Source organism: Callithrix jacchus, chromosome 13, assembly GCF_049354715.1.
Source record: "Callithrix jacchus isolate 240 chromosome 13, calJac240_pri, whole genome shotgun sequence".
NCBI classification, from domain to species: Eukaryota; Metazoa; Chordata; class Mammalia; order Primates; family Cebidae; genus Callithrix; species Callithrix jacchus.
Window position 1 is genome coordinate 6,030,148 of NC_133514.1, and position 27,356 is coordinate 6,057,503.

Consider the following 27,356-nt stretch of genomic DNA (forward strand, 5'->3'; position numbering starts at 1 on the left):
TTGAATGTTAATCAGCATTATGTTAAATCTCAATTGATGGACATAACATTTTCTATGATGAACAAAACTCCTTAGAATATGGTAATGCTAAGGTTAAGGCGCCCTGTTAATGATTAGTCAAGAAAATTCCCGAATCCATGCATTACATCGTTTGAAAAACTTAAATTGTATTCTAAAAGTCAAAGGAAAACAGCTCAGACATCTGACAGCTTTGATCTGTTCATGATCAGCTAGCAGAGATTTTACTTAACTAAGCTCAGCCTTCATGCTACTGTCCTAATTCCAAATCACATTAACACTCTAAAACACTTCTATTGAGTTGTTTACAACTTTTGATAGAAACATTTTATTTTCACTTTTAGATGGAGGATATTTCTGTCAGCTCAACTGTAAAACTGAAGGTTTCCAAGAGAATGCTGGGGTCACTCACTCTACCATGGCAGACATATCACTCAGGAATTTTTCCCCACCTTACCCGTATGAAATCAACCAGGTCATGTCAGGACTATCTTTTCTTTTTCCTCAAAAGCTGCAAGTTCAAGTTTTTTAAAAAGCACAAATATAAAGAATAAAAATATATTTTCTTTGTGCTCAGTCACATAAAATTCAAACAAATCATTTCACAAATGATCTTTTTCCACAAAAAAATTAGTTTCAAATTTTAAACAGGAAGTATAAATAAAAAGTGCAAACACATCATCACTGGGCCAAAATTTCGATTCTCAAATTATTAGTGATGGTAAAATAATTCTCATCACGAACATCTTCTGATATGTGTTTTTTGTTCTGTTTTGTTTTTTGAGGGGGAGTCTTGCCCTATTGCCAGGCTTCAGTGCAGTGGCACAATCTCGATTCACTGCAACCTCCACCTCCCTGGCTCAAGTCATTTTCCTGCCTCAGCCTCCCAAGTAGCTGGGATTACAGGCATGCACCACCGTGCCTACCTAATTTTTGAATTTTTAGTAGAGACGGGGCTTCACCATGTTGGCCAGGATGGTCTTGTTCTCTTGACCTGGCGATCTGCCCACCTTGGCCTCCCAAAGTGCTGAGATTACAGGCCTGAGCCACCACACCTGGTCATAGGTTTTGTAATGGTTAATACTGAGTGTCAACTTGATTGGATTGGAGGATGCAAACTACTGGGTCTGGGTGTGTCTGTGAGGGTGTTGCAAAGAAGATTCACACTTGAGTCAGTGGGCTGGGGAAGGCAGACCCACTCTTAACCTGGGTGGATATAATCCACCCAGGCAGAAAAATGTGAAATGAGAGACTGGCCTAGCCTCTCAGCCTACATCTTTCTCCCATGCTGGACAATCCCTGCCCCTGAATATCAGACTCCACGTTCTTCAGTTTTGGGACTCGAACTGGCTCTCGTGTTCCTCAGCCTGCAAATGGCCTATTGTGGGAACTTGTGATCATGTGAGTTAATGCTTAATAAACTCTCCTTTATATATGTATCTATTCCATTAGTTCTGTCCCTCTAGAGAACCCTGATTAATACATGTTTTAAAGTATAAGTACAAAGAAACACTTGGTCCAAGGAAAGAACAAAAGAGCACTGCCTTATGATAATAGGGGACCCTTTAAAAAAGTCAAAGATAAAATGAGGGGAAACTGACCAGACTCTCTTTTACCGCCTTGATAATTGGTGCTTGTGCCTATATGGTCCTCCTCAGATCAGAAAGATGAGCACAGAACTACAATTATATGTTTCATACATGACCAAATATTTATGTGAGAAAGAAAAATAAGGAGAGAATTTTTACTTAATTCCTAATAATTGTTATGTCTGCATTACTGGGCTAAGCTAAGAAACAGACATGGTGCTTCTTACCTTAAAAGTTATTTTATTTTACTGTAACAACAGAAGAAAAATAAATAAATGCTTGTTATTTGGTAATTAGCATATTAAACAGATTATTTCCTGAATAAATAAAGACATACAGGAGCATTCATTGCTAACGGTAACAAGAAGCTTGCTTATTCATTTGGTTAATTATAATATATACATTTCCTAGGTAAAGGCAACCACATAAAACCAAACTGAATAAGTCAAAACAAAGCTAGCAAGCAGAAGTTATTCTGACCCATGAAAGGGGCTCTACTTTCTTTCAATTTCAGTTACAATTCTACAGAATGCTTCAATAAGCAGAACTTGTAGGTAATAGAGGAATAACCAGAAATAACATTAGGTCACTGCATCTAAAACAAACTAGTCCAAAATGCACCAACTACATCCTATAATGCAGAAACTATTAAAGTATTTAAAGAAGAGCAAAAGGCCTCCAGGTTAACTGGTGAGCTGAATAAATCACAGGCATTAATTCATGCACAAAATGCTGCTCTCCATGAGAGATACAAGATGCACTACAGGGAAACCATCTCTGCTTCACAGATTTAGAATATAAAGTTTTATTTACATGTAAATAGAATACCCCATATGGAGAAATCAGTGTTCCATGAGTTATGCTCTTTGATGACTGGTAAAAGAAACTGTACCCCACTCCACAGATCTTCAGACATGGTAAGTGAAACAATCTCTAATTAAAAATTTGGTTGTAGATATATAACATATCTATAGGAATATACATATATAGGAATATGTATATATGTACATATCCTATATACAGGAATATATATGTGAATATATGTACATATATAGTGTGTGTGTATATATGTATAATTCCTATACATGTGTGTAAATATATATCCATGTATATATAGGGAGGAATTTGGATAAAGTGTATATATACTACATATATATGAAGTGTATAGATATATGCTGCTAATACTTTAGCCATGCTTTTTCTATGGCTAAAGTTTTATCAGTCCTTACAAATTCAACTGTAATTGAATTTAATACAAATTAAATGCCTTATGTATTATTAGGTAACAAAAGTATAGAATTCATGACCTTTCCTCAATTTTGCTATCTGCTTTTATCTCTCTCACGATAGACTCTATATAATTGCTAAAGAGATATGTGAAGCAGGGAAAAAACATGTTAGAGGATTCAAAATCATTTTTTGGGATACAAATAAAATTAGAATTTTTACCCAAAATTATATCTTTTATTTTTTTCTTGAGATAGGGTCTTGCTCTGTTGCCCACGCTGGAGTGCAGTGATCCAATCAGGGCTCACTGCAGCCTCCACTTCCTGGGGTCAAGCCATCCTCCCACCACAGCCTCCTGAGTAGCTAGAACCCCAAGTATGTGCCGCCCCATCCTGCTAATTTGAATTTTTTTGTAGAGATGGAGTCTTGCTATGTTGCCCAGACTAGTCTTGAACTCCTGGCCTCAAGCAATCCTCCTGCTTCAGTCTCTCGAAATGCTGAAGTTACAGGCATGAGCCACTGTGGCTGGTCTCAAATTCCACCTTTGTAAATGTCTGTGTTCATGTAGTAATTATGTGGTCTATAACACAGCTGCTGAGACGGTCAGTGCCTGGAATGTTTGCAGAGATGGAGGTTGCATGCTCAATAGTTATATTGATTGAGGTCATTGCCCTGTGTTACATCAAAATGGTTTTTGAAACCAGTGACATACAGAATCAAGATTGTCTAGTTTTGGAAAGCCTTATGCCTGTGGAATTTATCTTCCTGACACTTGTGACCTGGAGAATGTCATTGCTCCCAGCCCTGAGTGTCTTGTCTGGAGTGACACAGGTAGGAGGAGGTGAGGTAGGATCTGGTCACTCCTAAGGGCACACCTTTCAGTTCTGCCTTGGCTCATAAGCCTGGCTCTGCCCTCACTGGCCACACCTCACCCAGAAGGGAAGACCCTCAGGATCTCAGAGAGCAGCTCACAGGGGCTCTTGGCCAACTTCAAGAGCACAGGGCAGGCACCCCAGGACCACCTGCGTGCACTGACTGCCCAGGCCACTCAGGATACGAGGGGCACTCAGGCCGGCTGCATGAGAGGAGGGTGTGGAGGTGCGGACCCCTCCTGGGTCAGGGCAGGGAAGGGTGGGTGCTGGGCAGAGACTTCCAGCTCCCTTGTGTCCACCTTCTCACCAAGTCCCACCCACTTCTTGGCTTGGCTCCATCCTGATTTGGGGGCTGTGCAGGCACTAGGGAGGCCTTGGTCCTGAGATATAAAGGCAGATCAGGGGCTCTCTTTACCTCAAAGCCACTCTGGCTCACTGCCTGCTCACTCATAAAAACGCTGAGTTCTATTTTAAGCTCCTGTATACCTCTTATTTTAGTTTTTAATAAATTTAGAAAAGAGGGACTCTATAACTTCCATTTAGGAAAGTCTCCCAAAGCAAGTAACACAATAACTACACTATCAGAATTTTAAATTAAATAGATGAATAGAAATGACTGATGCATAACCTGGCCTATATCATGATTTTTAAAACACAAAATATAACTTTCTCCATCTATCGATCTGTTGCCCAGGCTGGAGTACAGTAGCACGACCTCAGCTCACTGCAACCTTCACTGACCAGGTTCCAGTGACCCTCCAACCACACCCCCCAAGTAACTGGGACTACAGGCATGAACCACCAGGCCCAGCTAAGTTTTGTTTTGTGCTTTTGGTAGAGACGGGGTTTTGTCACGTTGCTCAGGCTGGTCTCAAACTCCCGAGGTCCAGGGATCTGCCAGCGTTGGCCTCCCAGCATGCTGGGATTACAGATGGGAGCCACCACACCTTGCCTAAGTTCTGACTCTCTTCCAGTCACTACTGCCGGGTCCAGACAAATGTACTCCCTTAACTGAAAAGCTCTCAGGGTCATAAGAGAATGGACTTAAAACACAGAAATAGCAGAACATGCCAGGGAAGTCAGTTTTGTTATTTTGTTTTGTTTCTTTGGTTTAGTTTCTTATACACTAATTTTTAAAACACTTATTTGGCCTGAAGGTGCCAGGAGCATCATTAGGCTATCTTGAGGAAAACACATTTGTTTCATAAGTCAGTTTATCAAACTGAAATGGTCTTTGAACTTATCTTAACCCTGGAAATGAATGTCTCTGCAACAATCCATGAAGTTCTACCTTCTTCTTGCTCTTTTTTAAAACATATCATGCAGAAAGTAAGACAAGTCATGGGTCCACAGCTTGAGTTTTTACCCATGGAGACACCCGTGAAGCCACCACCTAGATCAAAATATGTGCCTTGGCCAGCAACCAGGAAGTCTATCCTCCCACTCTCCCCAGTTCACACCCACAGGGCACCTGCTGTCTGACATTTACCACTGTAGAGGTTAGTTTCATCTGTTCTTAAATGCTAATTCAATGTTTTTATTAATTTAATTCCTAAGAAATTATAAACTGTTGATTTTTTTGGGGGGGAAATGACATATCCATTCAAATGGATATGTCATACATATTAGTTTTTTTATAGATATACAGATAGATATGTAGATGTAAATATTTTATATGTAGAGAGACAGAAAGGAGAGAGAGAAAGAGAGAGAGAGAAGCAATTAGATAAGGCTAATTAGCACCTCTTATAAATAACATGTCTAGATCACACAAAAAACAGAAGTGAAAAATGTCAGACTGTATGGGTGAGGGAAAACTATTGTTCCTCCCAGAAACTTATGAGAACGGCTAACACACTTGCTGTATTAAATGATCGATCAATGAATGCCTGATATTTATTCCACACTAGCTCTCTATGCAGTCCGCAGCACTGATTAGAGGACTACATGCTGAAATGCGAAACCATTACTTCAGTGAGATTCTGCATTTGAAAGGAAAGCTGTATTTCTAGAAAATACCCCAGCATGCACTCACCATTGCAGGAGGGCAGCACTTGGTCCCAGGAGGGTTTTCCATCGGTGCCAATCACACAGGTGATGGATGAGGGGTCAACAATCTTGTAGCCAGAGTCACACTGGTAGGTGATGGTTGAGCCGAGCTTGAAGTCTGTTCCAATTCTTGTCCCATTCATTATATTTCCAGGGTCAAAACAAGCTTCCCGCGGCTTCTCTGCAGAAGAAATGAAAACTGCATGAGAGCAGGGATCTTATTCTTGATTGTTGGGTTGGTTCTTTTTTTCAATGTCTGAAACTGTTTATTATATTGGTACACTTGACTGATGTTTTGGCTGGGTATAGAATTCTGGGTTAAAATAATAAACTCTAGTGAAGTCCAACCATTGACAAGCCTCCTCACTCCATGTGTAAGAGGATCACCAGACATTTGAGAAAAGCTCCAAATATGAAAGACACCGAAAGAAACCAAACAAATCAAAAAGAGAAGCTCAGAAAAGAAAACAACAACAAAAGAAAAACAAGGCAAGAAGCAGAAGAAAAAAATACTGCATCCATGAAATGATAACAGGAGCCTTTTAAAAATATATTAGAAAACAAGACAATGCTCTGAATAGTTAAATATGTGAGTAGGTTGCTTCTTTAATGGTGTTATTTAGGGCCCAGAACGGTGCCCTGAATAAATAAGAAATGCTCAAAATTATTTGCTGATTGGCTAGTGACCAAGTGAAACTATTAATTAAAATAAGAAAATTCCTTTTTAATAAAACTATATTTCCTTTTCAAAAACCGTATTTTACAACAAAATTGAATGACTTTATTACAGAATTGAGTAGTTGAATATAATTAACTTCGTCTGCATAAAAATATAGTGCTACGTTTTTATATATGTATCCTTTTTTGGTTATGGATTTTAGGACTGAATCAAAGAAACTGACTCTGGAGAAATTGAGGTTCATTTTCTAACTTTGGTACGTTAAGCACATTAACATAAAATCACCCCACACCTTTCAGAAAAGACTGAAGAATTTATCTTCTCCAAACAGAAACAGTTTAGTTCCTGAAAGTTAAGAGCACTTTTACGAATAACAGTAGACAGACTTAGAAGATGAAGATGGATGGTTGTTCTCTCTCTTTTACTACCATATTTCTGCTGTTAGTCTTAACAGAGTAAATATCAAACTTAGCGGAAAAAATATATTGACTGATAATTATTAAATACTGTGCCAGAATATACTAACAGCCAATAGTTCTACCTTAAATAATTGCTAAAATGTGTTGAGGTCTTATTATGTATCAAGCACTGAACTGGGTGCATTTCTGGTTTAATTCTTATCTTCAGGACACCTCTACCAGGAAAGGATGATAAGAATCTAAAACTCAAGGAAAGTTAAGTCACTTCCACCAAGACGCCCTGCGGAGACCTGCCTAATTCTGGGGCCCCGCAATTAGGCATTTGCTTTTGACTGCATTAAGTATTTATTCTTCCCAGGTGAAAATATAAAGCCTTTTTTCTTCAGAGTCATGTTGCTCTACAGTCAATTTCAGTTACTGTCTGGTAGCCTAAATATTTTTAATCTTCTAAAATATCTCTAAATGAAAGTGTGTAACCCTACACTGTACCACCATGCTAGAAATAGATTATATATAAAGGATGAGGAAAAAGCAAAAATAAAAACGCTAAACTTTGGGAAGCCCTGGAGGAAGAAAAAAAGGCCTGATTAATTGTATTTACTCAATATTTTCAATTGTATTTTTAATAATCCATGTATCATCATCAACCAGAGATGTCTTGTGATCAGACTTAATTATTATACATATTATGTATATTGAATCTATAACATGTTATATTTAATAAACTGTAGTTCATTACATACTTTAATTCCATATAGATTTTATATGTGAATTTGTGCATCTGATTAAGAATTTGAGATTAAATGATATATATAAAGTATATTTATATAACAAATATGTATTTATACATACGTATATATTTTATATATTTATATAACAAGTATATATAAAACACATTTTATACATATTTGCTGTTTCGTGCCTTGAACCCAGTGTCTGTAATGTTTCACTGGAAAGCGTCTGGATGTTTAAAAATGGTAGCTAACGTGTTGATAATTCTCTATGACTGAATTAAATCCCATATACAACACAGAACATCACATTAAGCAAATACAGAAAAAAATAAGTAAAACTGTAGGTACAATAAAAGTTGCTCCATTTTTTTTAAATTTTTATTCAATCATTCAACACAATGTACTGAGCATCTAGTGAACAGAAGCACTGGCCTTGTTCATAGTATTTTCCCCTATTGAAAATAAAACACTTCCCAGTATATATCTATTAATATATGTCTGTCTGTTGCCCTTGTGTCCTTTTTGATCACTTTTTGTTATAAATCTCTTTTAGTCAAGTTTTCTGTTTGATGAAATATCACTTACACAAGTTTCTTCTTTATGCCACTAATTTTGATTTCTCATGGCAGGATTTTTTTCCAATGAACTGCATCTAATCTTTTAGTTCCATTACTTAGTTGTCAGTTCAGGATGTTCAGTGATAAATCACTGGCACTTTTTTTGGCTTACAATGTGTCGGCCTTTCTAACTAGATGACTTCATAATAGGGTGTGTTTCGTGTTGTCCTTGTCCATTCCACTTAAGCATACCTTTGAGCTTTCCCGCACTGGAGGACAGGTTGATTCCCTCAGCCAAGACTCCTGAATTGTTAAACAGCAAGACTGCCCTGGTGCCCCTTCTATTTTCCATCCCTAAGAACTGGATTTTTCACCTGATTTGCTATCCACACCAGCCCTTGCTCTGGTCTGGATCCAATAACATCACTGCTCTAGAATGCATGCAATGGCATCACTGCTCCAGGCTACATGCAATGGTATCACTGCTCCGGGATGGATATATTGGCATCACTGCTCCAGGATGGATATATTGGCATCACTGCTCTAGGCTGCATATAATGACATCACTGCTCAAGGTTGCATGCAGTGGCATCACTCCTCCAGGCTGCAATGATGTCACTGCTCTAGAATGGATGCACTGACATCACTGCTCCAAGCTCCATAAAATAACATCACTTCTCCAGGATGCATACAATGGCATCACTGCTCCAATATGAATGCAATGGCATCACTGCTCCAGGATGGATGTAACGACATCACTGCTCCAGGATGCATACAATGACATCACTGCTACAGGCTGGACGCAATGACATCACTGATTTAGGCTGCATCCAATGGCATCACTGCTCCAGGCTGCATACAATGACATCCCTGCTACAGGCTGGATGCAATGACATCACTGCTACAGGCTGGATGCAATGACATCACTGCTACAGGCTGAATGCAATGACATCACTGCTCCAGGCTGCATGCAATGACATCACTGCTACAGGCTGGATGCAATGACATCACTGCTACAGGCTGGATGCAATGACATCACTGCTACAGGCTGGATGCAATGACATCACTGCTACAGGCTGGATGCAATGACATCACTGCTACAGGCTGGATGCAATGACATCACTGCTACAGGCTGCATACAATGACATCACTGATTTAGGCTGCATCTAATGGCATCACTGCTCCAGGCTGCATACAATGACATCGCTGCTCCAAGCTGCATCCAATGACATCACTGCTCCAGGCTGCATGCAATGGCATCATTCCTGTTCTCTTTCCTGTGATTTTTACTTTTTCCCAGACTCCACTGGAAAACTTTAAAAACCTCAAGAACTACAGCTCCCAGTTAGATGGCCATACTGGTTACCCAAACAGAAATAAGGCAGTTCTTTCTTCATGTAAATTGTAAGGCCCTCCTTACTTCATTAATTCATTGGCCCATTGATTCATGTGACTTAGGATGCCAGAGAGAACAGATTGCTGGAGTGGGCAATGAGCAGTGCACATTCTCACAGTCATATGAGGATTTGTTATGTTTGTTTACTCTCCTTCTTGAGTTGTCTGTTTGTTTGCTTTTGTTTTCTGGGGGGCTATCATAGAATAAGTACTGTCGTGTTCAAATGCATTTTAGTGAATTCTTGTTAACACAGAAACTGTCTTACAATGTGGCAAAAGCTTCAAAGTACTCTTTTCGACTATTCCTAAACATGGCAGATCCTATCTCAAAGGCATAGGATACTGTGATTGCTAAATTATATAATTTTTAAAACTGTACATTTTAGTAACTGTCCCTGCAAAATAAAGTTTGTAGATTTAGATGTTTGGGAGGAAAAAGACCAATTTTCTACTTAAAACTATATAAACAGGTCTGGTAACGAGGTAAGGGACATAAAATGTATTCTTTTTTTTAAAGATTTTTCCTACAAATTGAACTCAAAAGAGTAAATAAACATAAATATTTTCATTTTTTTAAAGAAAACCCTCAATACTGTGAATTGATATTTTGTTAAGTCCTATTCCTTATTTGTAACACACCTTGTATTTTCTTTTGTTCACATGAGAAATAAATTTCAAAAAATATATATTTATTTTTATGAACCCAATAGCAAAATGTTGAGTTGAGGGCAGTTTTTTTTGTCAGTCTGTTTTCTTTGGATGTGAATGGCAGGGAATGGTTTATAGCGAATTAAGAGTGAATCACTGATCTGAGGACCAAAAAAAAAAATAGAGCTCTGATCAGCTTCAGAAACCAGAAAATCTGTCAAACCAACCATGGGTCACTGAGGCAGGGAAGGGCACAGACATGTTCACATAGAAAATGCTGAAATAAAATGAAGTTATTTTCATATACTTAGATTTAATCATTCTGAAGAAACAAATTAGGAGGTGTTAAAACCCATCTTAAAATAATTCTGAAATGTCATTAGACTCTTTATTTTACAAACCACAATTTATTTTTATGTGGCCACGAATCTGGATAGTTTTTCCCCCTATCTTTCCTCCTCCAGTTAAGGGAGAAATGCACCTCAGGAATATCTTCACTGGAGAGGGGGGAGACAGGTGTCTTCCCAGACAGATGAGACACAAGTCAGCATGTACAGATTAAACAGATATGTAAGATGCTACAAAGAAACGTTTACAATAAAAATAATCGTGATACAAATTAACTCCCGCCCAAATTCAGGAGATCACAATACCTTTAAATTCAATGGCGAACCCCGACAAGCCCACGGAGGCATCACTCCGAAAAGCCAAAAAGAGGCTGTTCCCACTGCTCTCTATTCGTTCTGGGGCTTGAGAACCCTGGTAGCTCCCGATGAGGGGGCTGTTGGAGTCTTCCCCTTCATAGATGTGGAGGAAGTCGTAGCTAGGCTCCATGTTGAAACTAAAGAAAACAACAGTCATTATGTCACACGGCTAATCTGGATTTACCTTATCTCCCAGAGTGGTAAGCCTTGAGCCACACAATCATTTTATTTGCTTTTATATGATTTTCCAATTACAGTGATCAAAAGCTAAATGTAATAAGAATCAAAATGTTATTAGTAAAATAGCAATATATATAAAATATATCAATTGTGGTAAATAGCATTTTGCCTAATTACTATCATGTTCAATACAATATTATTTTGACCATAGCCAAAAGGGAATAAGTCAAAATAGCAAAGATATGCTATCCTTTCCCTGTACCCATTAATGTGCAAATGAGAGACACATTTCCACGGACCTTTCATCCTTATCTGAGTATTTTTAGCTTTGAAAATATGTACCCTTGAAATTACTGACTATTCTTAAAGTTGTTGGTGTTTTGTTTTTTGTTTTTGTTTTTTAACTGTATGTTATTTTTACTTAAAAAATGCAGTTGTCCCAGCCTGGCAACATAATGAGATCCTATCTGTTCAAAAATACAAAAATTAGTAGAGTGTGGTGGTGCATACTTTTAGTCCTAGCTACTCAGGAAGCTGAGACTAGATCACTTGAGATCAGGAGTTTGAAGCTGCAGTGAGCTGTGACCACACCACTGTACCCATGCACTCCAGCCTGAGTGATAGAATGAATGAGACTCTGTCGAAAAAAATAAAAGAAATAAAAATGCCTCCACTTGCCTGGATAAATCAGCCAATATTAATAGTCCCTACAATGCACAGAGTGTAACCTTTCTTACATAACGTTTCAACATCACTGAATATGCCAGTTTTTTTTTCGCTCTCTCCCTCCCTTTCTTTCTCTTTCTCCCACTTTCACAATTTTTCTCTGTTTCTCTCCCTTCTAATATTAACATAGAGTCAGTCCTCAAAGAGAGTAGTAAGTTAAACCCAAACCTCTCAAGGGCTGGGCTGTACTTGTGGTTAGTAATGAGTAGGCTGATAGAGTCTGTGAGCTTTAAAAGTATATATACTGTAAGGGAAAGGCTGAACTTGGTTAAGATATCTAGGATCTTGATGTGACCAGAATAAATTGATAAGGTAGAGAATTAAAACCACCCATTGCAGCTGCCCCTTCCCTCTTCCTCTCTTCTCTACAGCGGGTTTCCGTGTGTGTCTTTAACAAGCACTTAATTCATGAAGCTCCCACTCCTTTTCCTTTCCATCTGCAGAAATGTGGGGCAGCGGAGACAGAGAAGGTCACCATTTCTTTGCCTATTTCTGTAATCACTAAAATGTTCTACGTGGCTCCTCTTGATCTAGAGATTCAGATGATAAAACAGGATCAGAAATTCCCTCCTGGAGTGGTCCACTGCACTATAAGGGGACCTCAGGACGTGGGACCACCATCATCAATGCCACACCCAGCCTGCATCACGTCATCCTGTTTCGGGTCAAGGATGCCCTCACTTCACATCCTGAATGTACTTATTAAAGGAAGTTTAGGACGGTTTCTTAGTCTGTTTATCTGACAAGGTCGCTGACATCAGGAATAAAAGGGTGGAGTTACTAGGCATAGGGAATGGCAGGAATGGTGAGGGGTAAGTAGAATTTTACTGGGATACTATTGCATTCAGAGTGTTTGCAAGGGTGTTCTTAGAATGTGGTCGTGCCATATCCCCAATATTTGACTTAGTTAATTATGATTATTGGTAATTTATAGAACATTGCAAATACTATCAGACATGGGGAAAAAAACCACGATATATCTTAACTGTTTTCTCTTTTTGCCTGTACCAAAATTCATGTATAGAAGTCTGGAGTGAAATGGGGGAAAAAAACATGATATATCTTAACTGTTCTCTCTTTTTGCCTGTACCAAAATTCATGTATAGCAGTCTGGAGTGAAATTTACAATTAATTATGGTTTCTTTAGTAAACTCCTGTCTTTTTCTACCTATGCCAGCTGCACGTATCTCTAAGCTCTAACAGTGTGCCAAAACCTGAATCAATTTTTGAACCAAATTTGAGCCCCAGTGTATGAGCCCCACGGTCCACAGGGACTAGTGATGAAACATGTCTCCCTAAAGACCCATGGCCCTGAATGAGTCAAGGAGCGTATATGTACTTAAGGTCCTATAATTCTTTGCCTTTATCACTGGTAATGCCAGGCTCCCACCCTCCCACAAAAAGCACACTTGAATTTGCCATCGTCTTTACACTGTATCTTGGCCAGCTCTCATCAGCTGCCAGCCTCCTGTTTGGGAAGCTGGACATCCTCATCCCCAAACAAGATTCTAGCCTCTACCTCCTCACCATTTCCCAGGAAAATGTCCACTTGAGCACATGGAAACTCCAGATCAGAGAAGAAGTCACTGGTTTTCACTGATTCCTGAAGTTTCTGGGACACTGGGTGGGCTAGTCATACAGTCTGTAAGTTGGGAGAGGCTTAGAGATGATCTGTTTCAAACTTTCAGAGGGATATATAAAATGCAGTGAAAAAAACCCTTACACAAAACTGCTCTAAATATGCATATCATCAAATGAGTTGCACTTTATGGGAGGGAGGAAAATCCTACTAACAAGGTTCTGTGTTCACTTCCAATCGTTTTTTTTTCTTTCTTTCTTTCTTTTTCTTTTTTTGGACAGGGTCTTGCTCTGTTGTCCAGGCTTGACATTATCATAACTCATTGCAGCTTCCATCTCCTGGGCTCCAGCAGTCCTCCTGCCTCAGCCTCTCCAGTAGCTAGAACCATGGGAATACAAGCACACCTGGCCAATTTTTAAAACAAATTCTGTAGTGACTGAGTCTTGCTATGTTGCCCAGGCTGGTCTCAAACTTCTGAGCTCAAGTGCTCCCCATCTTGGTTTCCCAAAGTGCTGAAATTACAGGCATGGGCCCCACACCGTGCCCCAATTCTTAATCCACTTATAATATCTCGAAGCCAGAGGTGCCTCCTAATTTTAAGGAAGGCACTACTAAAATTTAACGTTAACAAAACCCGCAAAAATATCCAAGAAGTATAGCCAGTGAGTGTTCACTGGTTTTCTGTAGTAGCTGAGTAGCATTTGGTAAATTTATGGCAGTTTAGTAAGAAGAGATGACTATCAACCTACTTAAGATTAAGAATCACAGATAACGTAAAATTCTACTGACTCAGATCTCAACAGGAGGAGCAAGTGAGGGAACGTGATCACATCACGCCTTGAATAGTGACATAAAGATCTCTAGAAAAGAATACTAGTTCCACTGACAGATTAAAAGGTATGATCCCAGACACTTGCCCTGGATAGCTAAAAGATCAATAGGAATGCCTACAGAATGACTCACCTTCAAAAACTTCACATTTCTTTAGTTCAAAAAGGAAAGTCTAAAGTTGGAAAAGGTCTTTGGATTCAATAAAATGTAATCATCAAATACCATATACTAATAATATAATTATTTAAAGAGTTTATTTTCAGAAAATGACCATAGTATTTGAACTTCCATCATGTAGTCTAGCAAGAACAAATCAGCCTATTTTTAGGACTGATTATCTAATGACTCAGACTTTACAGCAACCAGATTTGGGGAAACTTTCATTTTCAAGGCTCTAGCAAGTCTTAATTATTGTAATGACATTAGCAGTGCTACCCTTGGGAACATCAGGATGTGCTGTGGAAATGAATTTGCTCTCGTGCATTTAGAGCGATAGGAGACATTGAGAAATTACACCAAGTGTCTCCATACCATTCTTTTATTACTTTTACTGAACATTCTGTAAGTTAAGCCTTTTCACATAGAACACACTGTGCACAAGATAAACAGTATTTAAAAATAATTCACATGCATCAATGTAAGTAGAATGCTCCAAAGCAAAATCATGTATCTCCATTCATGTCATTTCACAGCCTGGTGCAGTCTCCATTAGACGGAAAATCTAGCGCTTACCTAGATGTAACACTGGAGACTCTACGAAGTCATAAAAAAAGTAATTTTTAGGTATGTCATTACAAATCCTACTAAAAAGAGGAGTTCTGCAAGAGACGGTACCTTTTGAATATCAAGGCAATGACAAAGTCGGGGTTCACTTTTACTCTCCAGTCGCATTCTTTCCCGGGAGGGTACGGCTGTGGGTAGTTGGGTGATAAAATAACACCCGCTGGGCCGGTCAGATTCCCTCCACAAGCAGCTGCCACAGAACAAGAGTTACAGAGAAAAAGTCAGGAGAGAGAAGAATGCCAGGCATTCAGTGTGGAATGAGACACCACAGAATTCCCTAAGAAAAAGAGCTCATTCATATGCACTTTCCCCCCTCAAAGAGACTATGTGTTGGCTATCAATTATCCATATAAAATTGTAAGACCCAGTAAATCTGTACATTTTTCATGTAATTCTTAAGGAATTTTACGTAAGATTCCACACCATTTTCAAAAAGAATTTTCAAACTTCTGGCAAATAAAATTTCTTTCCTGTAATTAAAAATGTTCCCAATTAAATGAAAGATGACTTAACCCCCCCACACCTGCCAACATATGCACAAATAGAAAAACACTTAAATTAAAAAAAAATCCCATGAACATCATTTTACGGCCATGTTAAGTTTTTCTGATACTTCTCATAGTTTATAAAATCATTCATATTTCTTCTTGAGTACTTGCTTCACATGGAACAGTGATCATCCAACTTCTGTTCACTGTTCCATCCCTAATGTCTAGATGGCTTCTGGATCAGAATAAGTATTCAGGAAATAGTTAATGGATAAATGAAAACATGGCATTTCACATTCTCCCAGTCCTCTGGTGTGTGGAAGGCTTGGATTAATTTTCCCACATTTTAAAGTAGCAAAACAAACCCCAAAATTTTAAGTGACAACTAAGGATACATGTCAGCGAGGAGCTGAGTTGAAACATCACTGTCTGAAAATATTGTTTGATCACAATGCTTGGTGTATTACTAGAAAGAGCCACTTTATATGATAATAAATTTAGTTTGTGCTTGCAGTCATTGATTTTGAATTAAATATGTTTACATTTGTAATAGCAAGGCAGTAATTACGTAGCCCAATGTGGTTAATAGGCAAGCCAATTTTTGCTCTTAAATCAGAAAGTGTTTAGGATTGTTTTATTTGTGAGATAAGGTTTCTCTTAAATCTCTCATCCCAGGGAAGGTGTGAAAACACTGCAGAATTTATAAGTACAAACATTTTAGATACATACAAGAGTATGCTGGGTTTAAAAGTTGTTTATATCAAATACTGTGGTTTGTCACGAAGTTGTTTTAAAGCATGACTAAAATGAAATCATAGTATTCCTACTAAATTATATGTCTTATTTTATTCCCATTATTGGTCATATATGAATTAAAAAATAAGTAGAAAAAAAGTCTTAATTGGTGATTTTTCCCCCTACACAAAAAGAGACTTCGTTTTGTAAATAAGATGGAGGAAGACGAAGGGGCATGCTTCACAATTTTCAATAATGAGTGTGTCTTTAACATTTCTAAAAGCTTAACTTTTTATAAGAAATACAACTAACTCCAGTTGTTTTTCTTATGATCTCACAGTCTACCTGAATGCAAACTCTGAATACTATCACAGAAAATATTTATAATAAATTCTGCAGATATAGGCTCAAGACTAATATAATTTTTACACAAATAGATTAAAACTCGATTTTCCCCAGTATGCTTTTTTTGTTTTTAAATGAACTGTACAGAAGCAATTGTCTTATCAGCTCTCACAAGGCAGTGTCTCCTCAGTATCACGCCGTGGCTGCTGACAGCATCAAGCAGAGTGGGAGCTGATGCAGAGAAAGATGGTACCTGAAGGTCTAGAAGGTTCTACTCCACACAGGTTTTGAAAGATGAAAAACGACAGATTCAGGGCACTGGCTACAGGGTGCTACCAGCAGGAACAGTTCAGGGATATGATTCAAACACTGATTTAAAACAAACAAAGGGGAAACCCTGTCTCACTCACACAGATCCCAGGAGGCACTTTCAAATGAGGTGATTTAAAAGCTGGAAGTGGAATTAAGGAGTGTTGCCTGGCCTTGTTTGTTCTCTCTTTTGGCCTGGTATTCTTCATTTTGGTTAGCTTAGGTTTTAATTTGCTTACAAAATATTTTGGAAAGGATTGGAATAGTAGAAAATGCAACTCAGAGATGCTAGGAAATTCTCCAGAAGGAAGAGATACAGAGATAAAGTCCACCTATTCTTTTCAACCCACCAACCCCTTATTCAAAATCTTTAGCCACCATGCTAAATAGCATACATGCATGCATACATAGCAGCTCCTTCAACATAAGGGTTTGAAGCTGCAATCCTTAACAAAACCCATCTACATTTCTGCATTAAAACCTTTGAACGTTCACACCATTGGGGGAGATAAATATTTTCTAATTAGGCACCTGTATGTCGGCAGGCTGTTGTTCCTAAACAAATTTCTTCAAACCTAGGATACATTTTGGCTTTTCAGAGTATTTTGCCATTTGGACTCAGGAAAAAGCAACTGCAGTCTATAAGAAAATGGAGACTTTTCAGGGACACTTTAGTGGGAATAAGAAAGTTTAGGCCAGATGTGGTAGCTAAACCTTGTAATCCCAGCATTTTGAGAGGCCCAGGTGGGTGGATTAGCTCAGGGCAGGATTTCGAGACCAGCCTAACATGGCAAAATCCCGTCTCTACTAAAAATGCAAAAAATAGCCAGGTGTGGTGGTGCGTGCCTATAATCCCAGCTACTCAGGAGGCTGAGGCAGGAGAATCATTTGAACCTGGGAGCAGAGGCTACAGTGAGCCAAGATCACATCACTGCACTCCAGCCTGGGTGACAGAGCGAGACTCTATCTCCAAAAAAACAAAACAAAACAAAACAAAACTCGTTAGTGTCCTTCGGTCTACAGAATTCTCCTTCTAGACTCAGTGAAAAAGCTAAGCAGAGGACCATTCATGGTCGGAGTCCTTTGGGATGAAAAAAATAAAGTGAGACATGCAAGCAACACTCAAGAAAAAAACAACAGCAAACAGCAGGTGCTGAAAATAAATGTCATCACACACAACAGGCGAGAGGTCAAGAGACTTTGTGAGAGACACACCAGTAATGAGTAAACATACATTAATAATACAAAGTAAAGAAGCAAATTAACTGATCAGGAAACAACAACTTCAAATAGCCAATAAGCATGTGGAAAAAAGTTCAATCTCATTATTATTAATTTAAAATGCCAATTAAAACAAGACAGCATCACGTTCTGCCTTAACAACAATCACGTGTGGTGTTTTCTCTACTAAAAATATAAAAAAATTAGCCAGGCGTGGTGGTGGTCGATATAATCCCGGCTACTCAGGAGGCTGAGGCAGGAGAATCATTTGAACCCAGGAGGTGGAGGTTGCAGTGAGCTGATATCATGCTACTGCACTCCAGCGACTCTGTCTCAAAGAAACAAAAACAAGGGTGTTTTAAAAGTCCTAGGAACAGGTGAGTTTGTAGAAATATGTCATTTGTCAATAATTGTGATGTATTTTGCAACATGGGCGCTCATTGCAGCCATCTTCAGAATAGGGAAAATGTTAAAACAACTTAATTATACAATAATAAGGGTCTAGAGAAATCAATATTGGTAGATTCAAACAAACAGATACCAGAGAGTGGCACTGGAGGTGTGGTTGTGAGCAAAGCCACTTTCCAAACAGATACAATTTAGTCATTAAAAACCAGTAGAAAATACACAGTAGCACAAAAGATACACACTATGTACTGGTAAGTAAACAGCTCAATTTACAAAATAGTCTTGCAGGATGTTGTCATTTTAAAACTTTTTTTTTTTTTTTTGAGACAGAGTCTCGCTCTGTGACCCGGGCCGCAGTACAACAGTGCGATCTCGGCTCATAGCAATTTCTGCCTCCTGGGTTCAAGCGACTCTCGTCCCTCAGCCTCCCGAGTAGCTGGGATTACAGGGAAATGCCACCGTGCCCACCTAATTTATATATTTTTAGTAGAGATGAGGTTGCACCAGACTGGTCTTAAACTCCTGACCTCAAGTGATCCACCTGCCCTGGACTCCTAAAGTGCTGGGATTACAGGTGTGAGCTACCACATTCAGCCTAAACATTTTAAAATAGATTCTATACACACAATTATGAAATTATTTATAAATATTTATATTAGTTGTAATTGTCAGCAGGTAAAAAGATGAACACCTTTTTCTCCTCTAAGAGTTTACAAAATGTCTTTAATAAAATATGAAAAAAGGTAAAAAAATTAAAGTGTTTTGAATCTTTGAAACAGAGTTTACATGAGTGCTATTTATGATTAAATGATGCCCTAATGGGCAGGCTTCTTACAGAGGACAAAAACCTGGAAAACAGAAAATTACAATATGATAAAGATATAATGTGAATTTATTTCCAATTATATATTTTTCATTTTTCTGTTACATAATACTTAGGCATGTAGGCGGGTCTCCTTGTCAAAATAATTGATTATTCAATTGTCTGCAAGTGATTTTAGCTTGTCCTTGAAGCTGACATTCAAGGCAGAGACAGGGTTATGTATTTATCTTTTGTGGAGTACTGGGTTACTTATTTGCCGGTCCAAATAAAATACCTAAGAGACGATCTAACAAGAGATGGATTTGTTTACAGGATAATTAGGAGATGGCCAAATTGTATAATTACATGTTCAGATCAATATAAAGAAATAAATTACTTTTAAGAGATTAACTCTTTTTTTAATGTATTCCTCCATGAGCCTAAAAATATGCAAAATGGAAGGAAAAAAATCCCTTTCTCAATGTAAAAATAGGCCATTGGTTTAAAGTGATTGCCACATTTACAGGCAATCACTCTACTTTAAAAAAGAAACATGCCGAAATCTTGCAAGTCTCCTGATGACTCAGCTTGAATCAAATGCGTGACTATGCTCGCAGACGTTATGAAAACTAAATGCAGCATAAAACATTAAACACACATGGCTCACTTCCCGACAAGGCTGAGAATGCTAACAAGCACAGCCATCAAACCTCATCTATCTCTAGAAAACTGTGACAAGTAGTTTGTCATAAGTAAGAGCCCTGTAGCATAGCTCTCCAAGACCACTGAGAATTTTACCACCGTCTACACGACAATAAAAATCATTTCAAACCCCAAATCCCCCCATGGTCATCCTAGGCAAAACGGCCTATCCATTTCATGATCACTTTCTCTCTTCACACGTCAATTAAATTTTGCGTTTTTCAGACAGATTATAAAGAACTACTAATTAAACGGTGATCGTTCCTTAAGATAATAAAGTTCAGTAGGGTTTTCTTTTAAAATTAGGATAATATACTCTAAGTAGGAATTTTATGGTAAAATATCTTATTGAATAAAGAGATTATCTGTAATTACTATTTTACATAAAAATGTATATTAGCATAAAACCATATTTGTAATAAATTGTCTCAGGTGGTTACTCAAGCCAAAGTCTGCAAAATCATTTGTTATCCTTTTAATAAGGTCAAACTATAAAACGCTAATAAATTGTAGAAACAAACCTTTTATCTTCATTTTAATACAAGCAGTATAATTTCTAGTTTTCAGAATTCTATTATAAATGTACTAATATTATAAGGGGGAAAACATCTAAAAAGAGAAAGTACTTTTTGTGACTAGGTTTTGCCAAAGGGCATGCTTCTATATTAAAAATCAGAATAGCAATGGCAGGGCTATACATTTTGAGCCACCTAGAATTTTAAATTGCAGTAATTTGATTGATCCATGTTTACATAACATTTGTTAAGGGCAGGAAATGTATAGTAAATATCAATTGCTGTACATTAAGGGGATGATTTCCTTTATTCCACCTAATAAAATAAAGTATAAAGGTTTATAGTAGAATTTCAGCAGTGTCAGAGAGCCAGAGAACATGAAATAAGCTCTTGAGAAATATTGTGGAGAAATAATGCATTTACGGAGAACTTTAACGACAACACGCATTCACCCCTGAATATAAAATTTCCAAGTTCTGTTGCCTGATACCTATGCAAGTAGGAGGATCTGGTTGCCAAAAGAACCGGTTGTTCAGCTGCACACAGGTGATTTTGGCTTGTCCTTGGAGTTGATATCCGGGGTCACACTGGAACGTGACGGTGTCTCCCGCCTCTCTGCTGTCTCCATAGCGGGTGCCATTCTGAGGCATACCTGGATCATTGCAGGTGGCTGCAATTGACGCTGCAAACGAAAGAGAAGGCCGAGTCACAGGATGGAAAACGTGGTTTCCACACTCCTGGAGGTGTCGTTGGTCCTGTGGGTTGAAGCACTCTTCCTTGGCATAATAAGTCATTTGTCTACCCATGAACATAGGGAAACAGTTTCTTTTCCCAGGGATACACTTAATAACATACATCTTCACTGTGCTTATGTTGAATAAATTCTAGAAACCAATGATGAAACGTATCAAGGGTTTTTTAAAAATTACATTATCCTTAGAATAATACATATAGACAGACTGATTTTCTCTTTAGCAATATTTTAATGAAACCCCATACTGCAAGTAACATAAATTAAAGTACACCAGTCTCAAGGAAAACAAAACAGGAAGAATTCCTTTAAGGTCTGTGCCTTCAAAGGTGATCCGCTAACCTTTGTTGAGATGCCAAGTGGAGGCGGCCAGAGGAGATGACCAGTGAGTTTTACCCAGGATCCCACAGGTCCCATCAGTGCCATTGCCTCGGCAAAATTATTAAGAATCCCCATTCACTCACCCTAAGAATTCCAAGTTGAACAATATATTATATGGCCACCCTAATATTACCAAAAGTTCTGAAAATAATATCCTGCCTTTTTGTGTATATATAAAGAATCTCAAATCTGTTGAGTAGAGGCCGGAATCGTCAAAGCAGGCTGGTGAGTGTGCTTTCAGGGGACAATGGAGCTTTGTCATGTCAGTCTCTGGCAATCTGTGTAAAGTGCATTGCAAACAATGAGCCTAAAATCACGTCCCATAGGCAGTCATCAACTCTGCCTGCGGCCAATCACCGTAGGCTCCCTTGAGCCCAGAGCTTTCACCGGAGTTCCCACCATCACACTGAAATACAGCAGCCTCAAGAAATAGGAGTTGCTTTCTTCAGTGTCTATAATTGTTGTGTATTATGAGTTGTACTGAGAATTAGAAAGATACTCCTGAAAAATTCAAAGTTTAACTTTTTTTTAATTTTTACTTTCAATTAGAATAATGAGTTATTTTTTCCACTCCACTGCATAAGAGATGATTAAAAGCTGACTTTTTTCCCTGCAAAGTCAGTGTTTTCAACACCATGTTTCATGAAAGACCAAAAAAAGAGATTAGTGTATTATTCTATATACACACCATCACACTGTCAATTTTAATACTTGAAGACTTAATGACTAAGTTTGCTTTTTGTTTTATAAATTCTGAAACACAATTGTACATGCGCTTGTGTGAATATACATATGTCCATAGATAAATGAAATAAAATCCATTTAAATAAAAAGTTAGAAGAAATGAAAATGGATAAGACCTGCTCTGTGCTATTCAGGCAATTTTAACCTAATAGGAAAGGCAATGAACAAATAATTCAAGACAAGAGAAATGATTAAACCGCACTGATTAAAAGACCAAACTCGACCCAATAGTGTCATATGATATAGACACCAGGGATCCTATGGTTGGCCAGACATAACTCAAATCCCATGAGGACTTACTTAGTACCTAATTAGTACTTAATATCACTTAAACACAGTTATCTAAAGCTAACAAATCAGTAAAAATTAGACTAGTATCTAAGTTATTAAGTCTGCTGTGAAGATGAAGTGTGAAAACTTGCTAACTTGTCTTTCTCCTTACTATTCTCTAAGCTAACTGAGCCCAGAAGCAGTCTTCACCATTCACTATTTCTCTCAAACAGATCTGTGTTGCACTGAAATATATGCAAGTGAGTATCTACAACATGATGAGAACAATACCAACTCTAAGAAACAGAACATTTACCAGTGCATCCATATTATCACACATAGGAATACCAACTCTAAGAAACAGAATATTTACCAGTGCATCCATATTATCACACATAGGAATACCAACTCTAAGAAACAGAACATTTACCAGTGCATCCATATTATCACACATAGGAATACCAACTCTAAGAAACAGAGCATTTACCAGTGCATCCATATTATCACACATAGGAATACCAACTCTAAGAAACAGAATATTTACCAGTGCATCCATATTATCACACATAGGAATACCAACTCTAAGAAACAGAATATTTACCAGTGCATCCATATTATCACACACAGGAATACCAACTCTAAGAAACAGAAGATTTACCAGTGCATCCATATTATCACACATAGGAATACCAACTCTAAGAAACAGAACATTTACCAGTGAATCCATATTATCACACACAGGAATACCAACTCTAAGAAACAGAAGATTTACCAGTGCATCCATATTATCACACACAGGAATACCAACTCTAAGAAACAGAACATTTACCAGTGCATCCATATTATCACACATAGGAATACCAACTCTAAGAAACAGAACATTTACCAGTGCATCCATATTATCACACATAGGAATACCAACTCTAAGAAACAGAACATTTACCAGTGCATCCATATTATCACACATAGGAATATATACCCTTCCACCATCACCTTCTCCTCCACCTCAGCAGAAATAACCTTCTGAATTTTATATTTATCATTCCCTTGGTTTTCTTGATAATTACCATAAATGTACATATCCTAGTTTTAGCCACATATATCAGTTTCCTGAAATTGAATGCTTAACTGGAATTATATATTGCAAGTTCTGTGCCCCTCTCTCTCTCTTCATTTTTTGCTTGTATTATGTTTTTGGGAGTCCTCTATGTTTAGGCATGATGCTCTAGTCTACTCATTTTCATTGCTGTATAGTTTTCCATTGCTTGAATGCACCATGATTTTTCCATTCTCCTCTTGATGGGTCTTTGGGTCATTTTTCTTTTTGCCCTAATAAAAAATGCTGCAGTGAAAATTCTTGTACATGCTGCTGGTACACATTTGCTCTTTCAAATGATTTAGGCTCCTATGCTTTAGATTTTCACTTCCAAACAGCATGCACTTAGATTGTTCTTTAAATGCAATCTCAGAATTTGTCTTTTTACTGGATAGTTTAGTCTCCTTATATTCCCTGAAGTGTCCGCTCTCTTTGGAGTTCTCTGGAGCATCTTAGCTTGTGCTTTCTATGTGTATGTCTATTTTCCCTACTTTTTGGCTTGCTTTCCTCCTAGTCAGTTTTTATTTTCTCATACTTTCATTTTAGTAGATTTTCTAGAAATTTTAGTATGTACTTAGTAGTAATAGTCTTATCTTCTTCTTTAATATTTATTATTCCCTCCTGAATTACATGCATTGCTGTTCAGTATTTTAGTTATTTTTAAAAAACCTTAAGTTAGACAATAAATTATAATTATTCACTCAATTTTATAAATCCTATAAATACTATTATTGTTGTACATAGGTGATTGAGGATTATTTAAATCTTCAAACATATTTACCAATTTGTTTATTATTTTTTCTTTTCATATTTTCAACTGAGAGCTTTCATTTTGGTCTTATTTTTCTACTTCATGAATACTATGGTTTGTCTATTTGTTAAAAACTTATGTTGAAATGTAATCACCAATATGGTCATATGGAGAGGTGAGGACTTGAAGAGGTGACTGTATTAATCACTGTCAATGAATGGATTGATGGGCTATCACAGGAGGGAAACTGGTGGCATTATAATAAGAAGGGTGACCTGAGCTGGCGATGCCTGCACACCTCAGACTCCAGAATCCCCACCAGCAAGAGGGCCCTCACCAGACAAGCTCCCTTGGCCTTGGACTTCTCAGCCTGTGTATTTGTGAGAAGTATATTTATTTTCTTTATAAGCTACCCAATTTCAGATATTCTGTTATAAGCAGCAGAAAAGAGACTAATGCACTAAAGTGGGATTTTTGTTTGATTTTGTTTGTGTTTTGCAAATGATGTTTGGTAAGGACAGGTGATGGCTTGGATTATTTTCACACTTCCTTGGCCCCTCATATAGTGTCTGGTTTCCTATTCATAATTTTATTCTCTGTTTTTGTTTTTTTTTTAACATTCTTATATAGTCTGAATTTGATAAGAATTCCAACTTCTCATGTAAACTAAGTTGTTGGCAAGTTTTCACATCTGCACTTCCTTTCTGGAAACTTTACCTATGGTAATTCTGTGCATTCTGCTTTGAAGGTACACCCATTCAGAGGAAATTAACCATTAGATTACATGATGTGCCTGGAACAGAAAACGTCCTCTTTTCAAAAACAAATGATCACCTCGAGGCATTGTGGACCCCAGAGATGGTAGAAATTCACCTACAGACTAGTGTGAAACCCACTAGCAGTAATGTCGACACTGATGTCTGTCTATTCTCCCAATATTGCAAGTAGAACCCTTTGTGTTCTGGCCATACACGACGGTCTCCTATTATACTTTCAACATCAGAAAGACCTTAAACTTGCTTTCTATTCCCTGAGCCAAGACACTCTCAAAGTGGAAGCTATACATCACAGGGATCAGCACAGATGATCAGGGCAGGGCTAGCTTCCAAGCTTCACAATCTCTCTGCATTTCTGCATTTCACATCATCTGGGGGACTCTGATAATGCCTTATTTTCTTGCAAGTTCAATGACACAATTTGAAAATCCAAAACCAATTTTATCCAGTACTTTTACCAGATTTTCAACATATAAATTTTCAGAGTCCTTGCTGTAATACTGCAAACTGAAGCCCCTCAACTCAACTACTTCTTAAACACTGACCATGACTTCCAACACATCATTCCTCTCATCATTATCACTATTATGATCATTATTCATGTTTTGACCTCGGGAATCTCACTTGAAAATGGGTTTCTCAGTGGAGATGAAGAAGACAGTACTTGGTTTCAGAGTAGGATTTTCAATGGAAAGAGCAGGGCATACCAATCAGAGTAACCTGAAGGACACTGCTGCACTCTCCCACTCTCCTCCCATCAGCTACAACAACTTAAAGACACTGAAATCCAAGCATGTTACTCCAAGAGAAGCCTGGGAGAGCAGAGGGAGACAGTATAGACTCGAAGAGGCAACACTTACAATTAGAAAGTCATGAAGGTCTTAGCACTGATCACAATAGCAAAGACTTGGAAGAACCCAAAGGCCCATCAGTGATAGACTGCATAAAGACAATGTGGCACATATACATCACGGAATACTATGCAGCCATAAAAAAGGATAAATTCATGTCCTTTGCAGGGACATCGATGAGGCTGAAAAGCATCATTTTCAGCAAACTAACACAGGAAGAGAAAAACCAACACCACATGTTCTCACTAAGAAGTGGAAGTTGAACAATGAGAACACATGGACACAGGGAGAGGAACATCACACACTGAGGCCTGTCGAGGGGTAGAGGGGGTTAAGAGGAGAGACAGCATTAGCATTAGGAGAAATACCTAATGTAGACGACGGGTTGATGGGTGCAGCCAACCACCATGGCACATGTACACATATGTAACCTGCACATTCTGCACATGGATCCCAGGACTTAAAGTATAATAATAATAATTCTTTTAAAAAAGTCATGAAGGTCTCACCCATAAGCGATTCATTTCTCTAATATAGAACAGTAGTCATAGAATCCAGTCACTAGAATCACAAGGCAATTGGCCATGATTGGTGCCATGATTGGTACCAAAAGGTACCAAAGTGGTACCTTCCCTGAACCAGCATTTTACATGAACTTTGGAATTTACTCTTCGAGTAACATTTCTATAGAATCTATGATCAACCTATGATTAACTGTTGTTGAGATTTCTCTGGGTTTCAGAAAATAAACATAAGCAAATCCTACTGTACATGTACAATCTTGTTCACGAGACTCAATTTCCCAACTTCAAAGGAAAATACTTCCTTTCCTCAAGCAGGTGGTCACACGTATAATTAAGTATTCATTTCCAAGTGATAATTTCTGTCATAGTTTATACAGTTAAAAAAATGGACAATAAGTGTGCAGTATTAAAATAACTGGCACACAGTGAAAGCTATAGTAAATATGGCAACATCTGTATAATGGAAGGAATGTTATATAATAGCACAAGAATTTAAAAATAAAATTTTAGGAGGTGAGCCAAGAACATCAGGGATGACAGTATAATTTTTAAAACCAAGATGTTTATTTCTCATTCCCAAATTTTTACTTAATATTTATTAAATGCAAAGATATATAATATCCAGTACTAAGAAACTTTTACACAAAGGTGCACAGGTTTTGTACATGGATAAGAATTTCAACAGATGTATCAGCCT

General features: G+C 37.8%; 1 protein-coding gene across 4 annotated transcripts in view; it reads right to left on the reverse strand.

The window, feature by feature from the left end:
- Positions 1-27,356, reverse strand: part of CSMD1 (CUB and Sushi multiple domains 1) — a 2,142,320-nt gene that overhangs the window by 319,993 nt on the left and 1,794,971 nt on the right. For all 4 annotated transcript variants that reach the window (XM_035269622.3, XM_017963591.4, XM_008979004.5 and 1 more), the window contains 4 exons: positions 21,006-21,197; positions 15,042-15,180; positions 10,841-11,028; positions 5,742-5,936 (listed from right to left, as the gene is read on the reverse strand). In XM_035269622.3, coding sequence (XP_035125513.3) covers positions 5,742-5,936; positions 10,841-11,028; positions 15,042-15,180; positions 21,006-21,197 — 714 coding nt within the window. The remainder of the gene's footprint in view (positions 1-5,741; positions 5,937-10,840; positions 11,029-15,041; positions 15,181-21,005; positions 21,198-27,356) is intronic.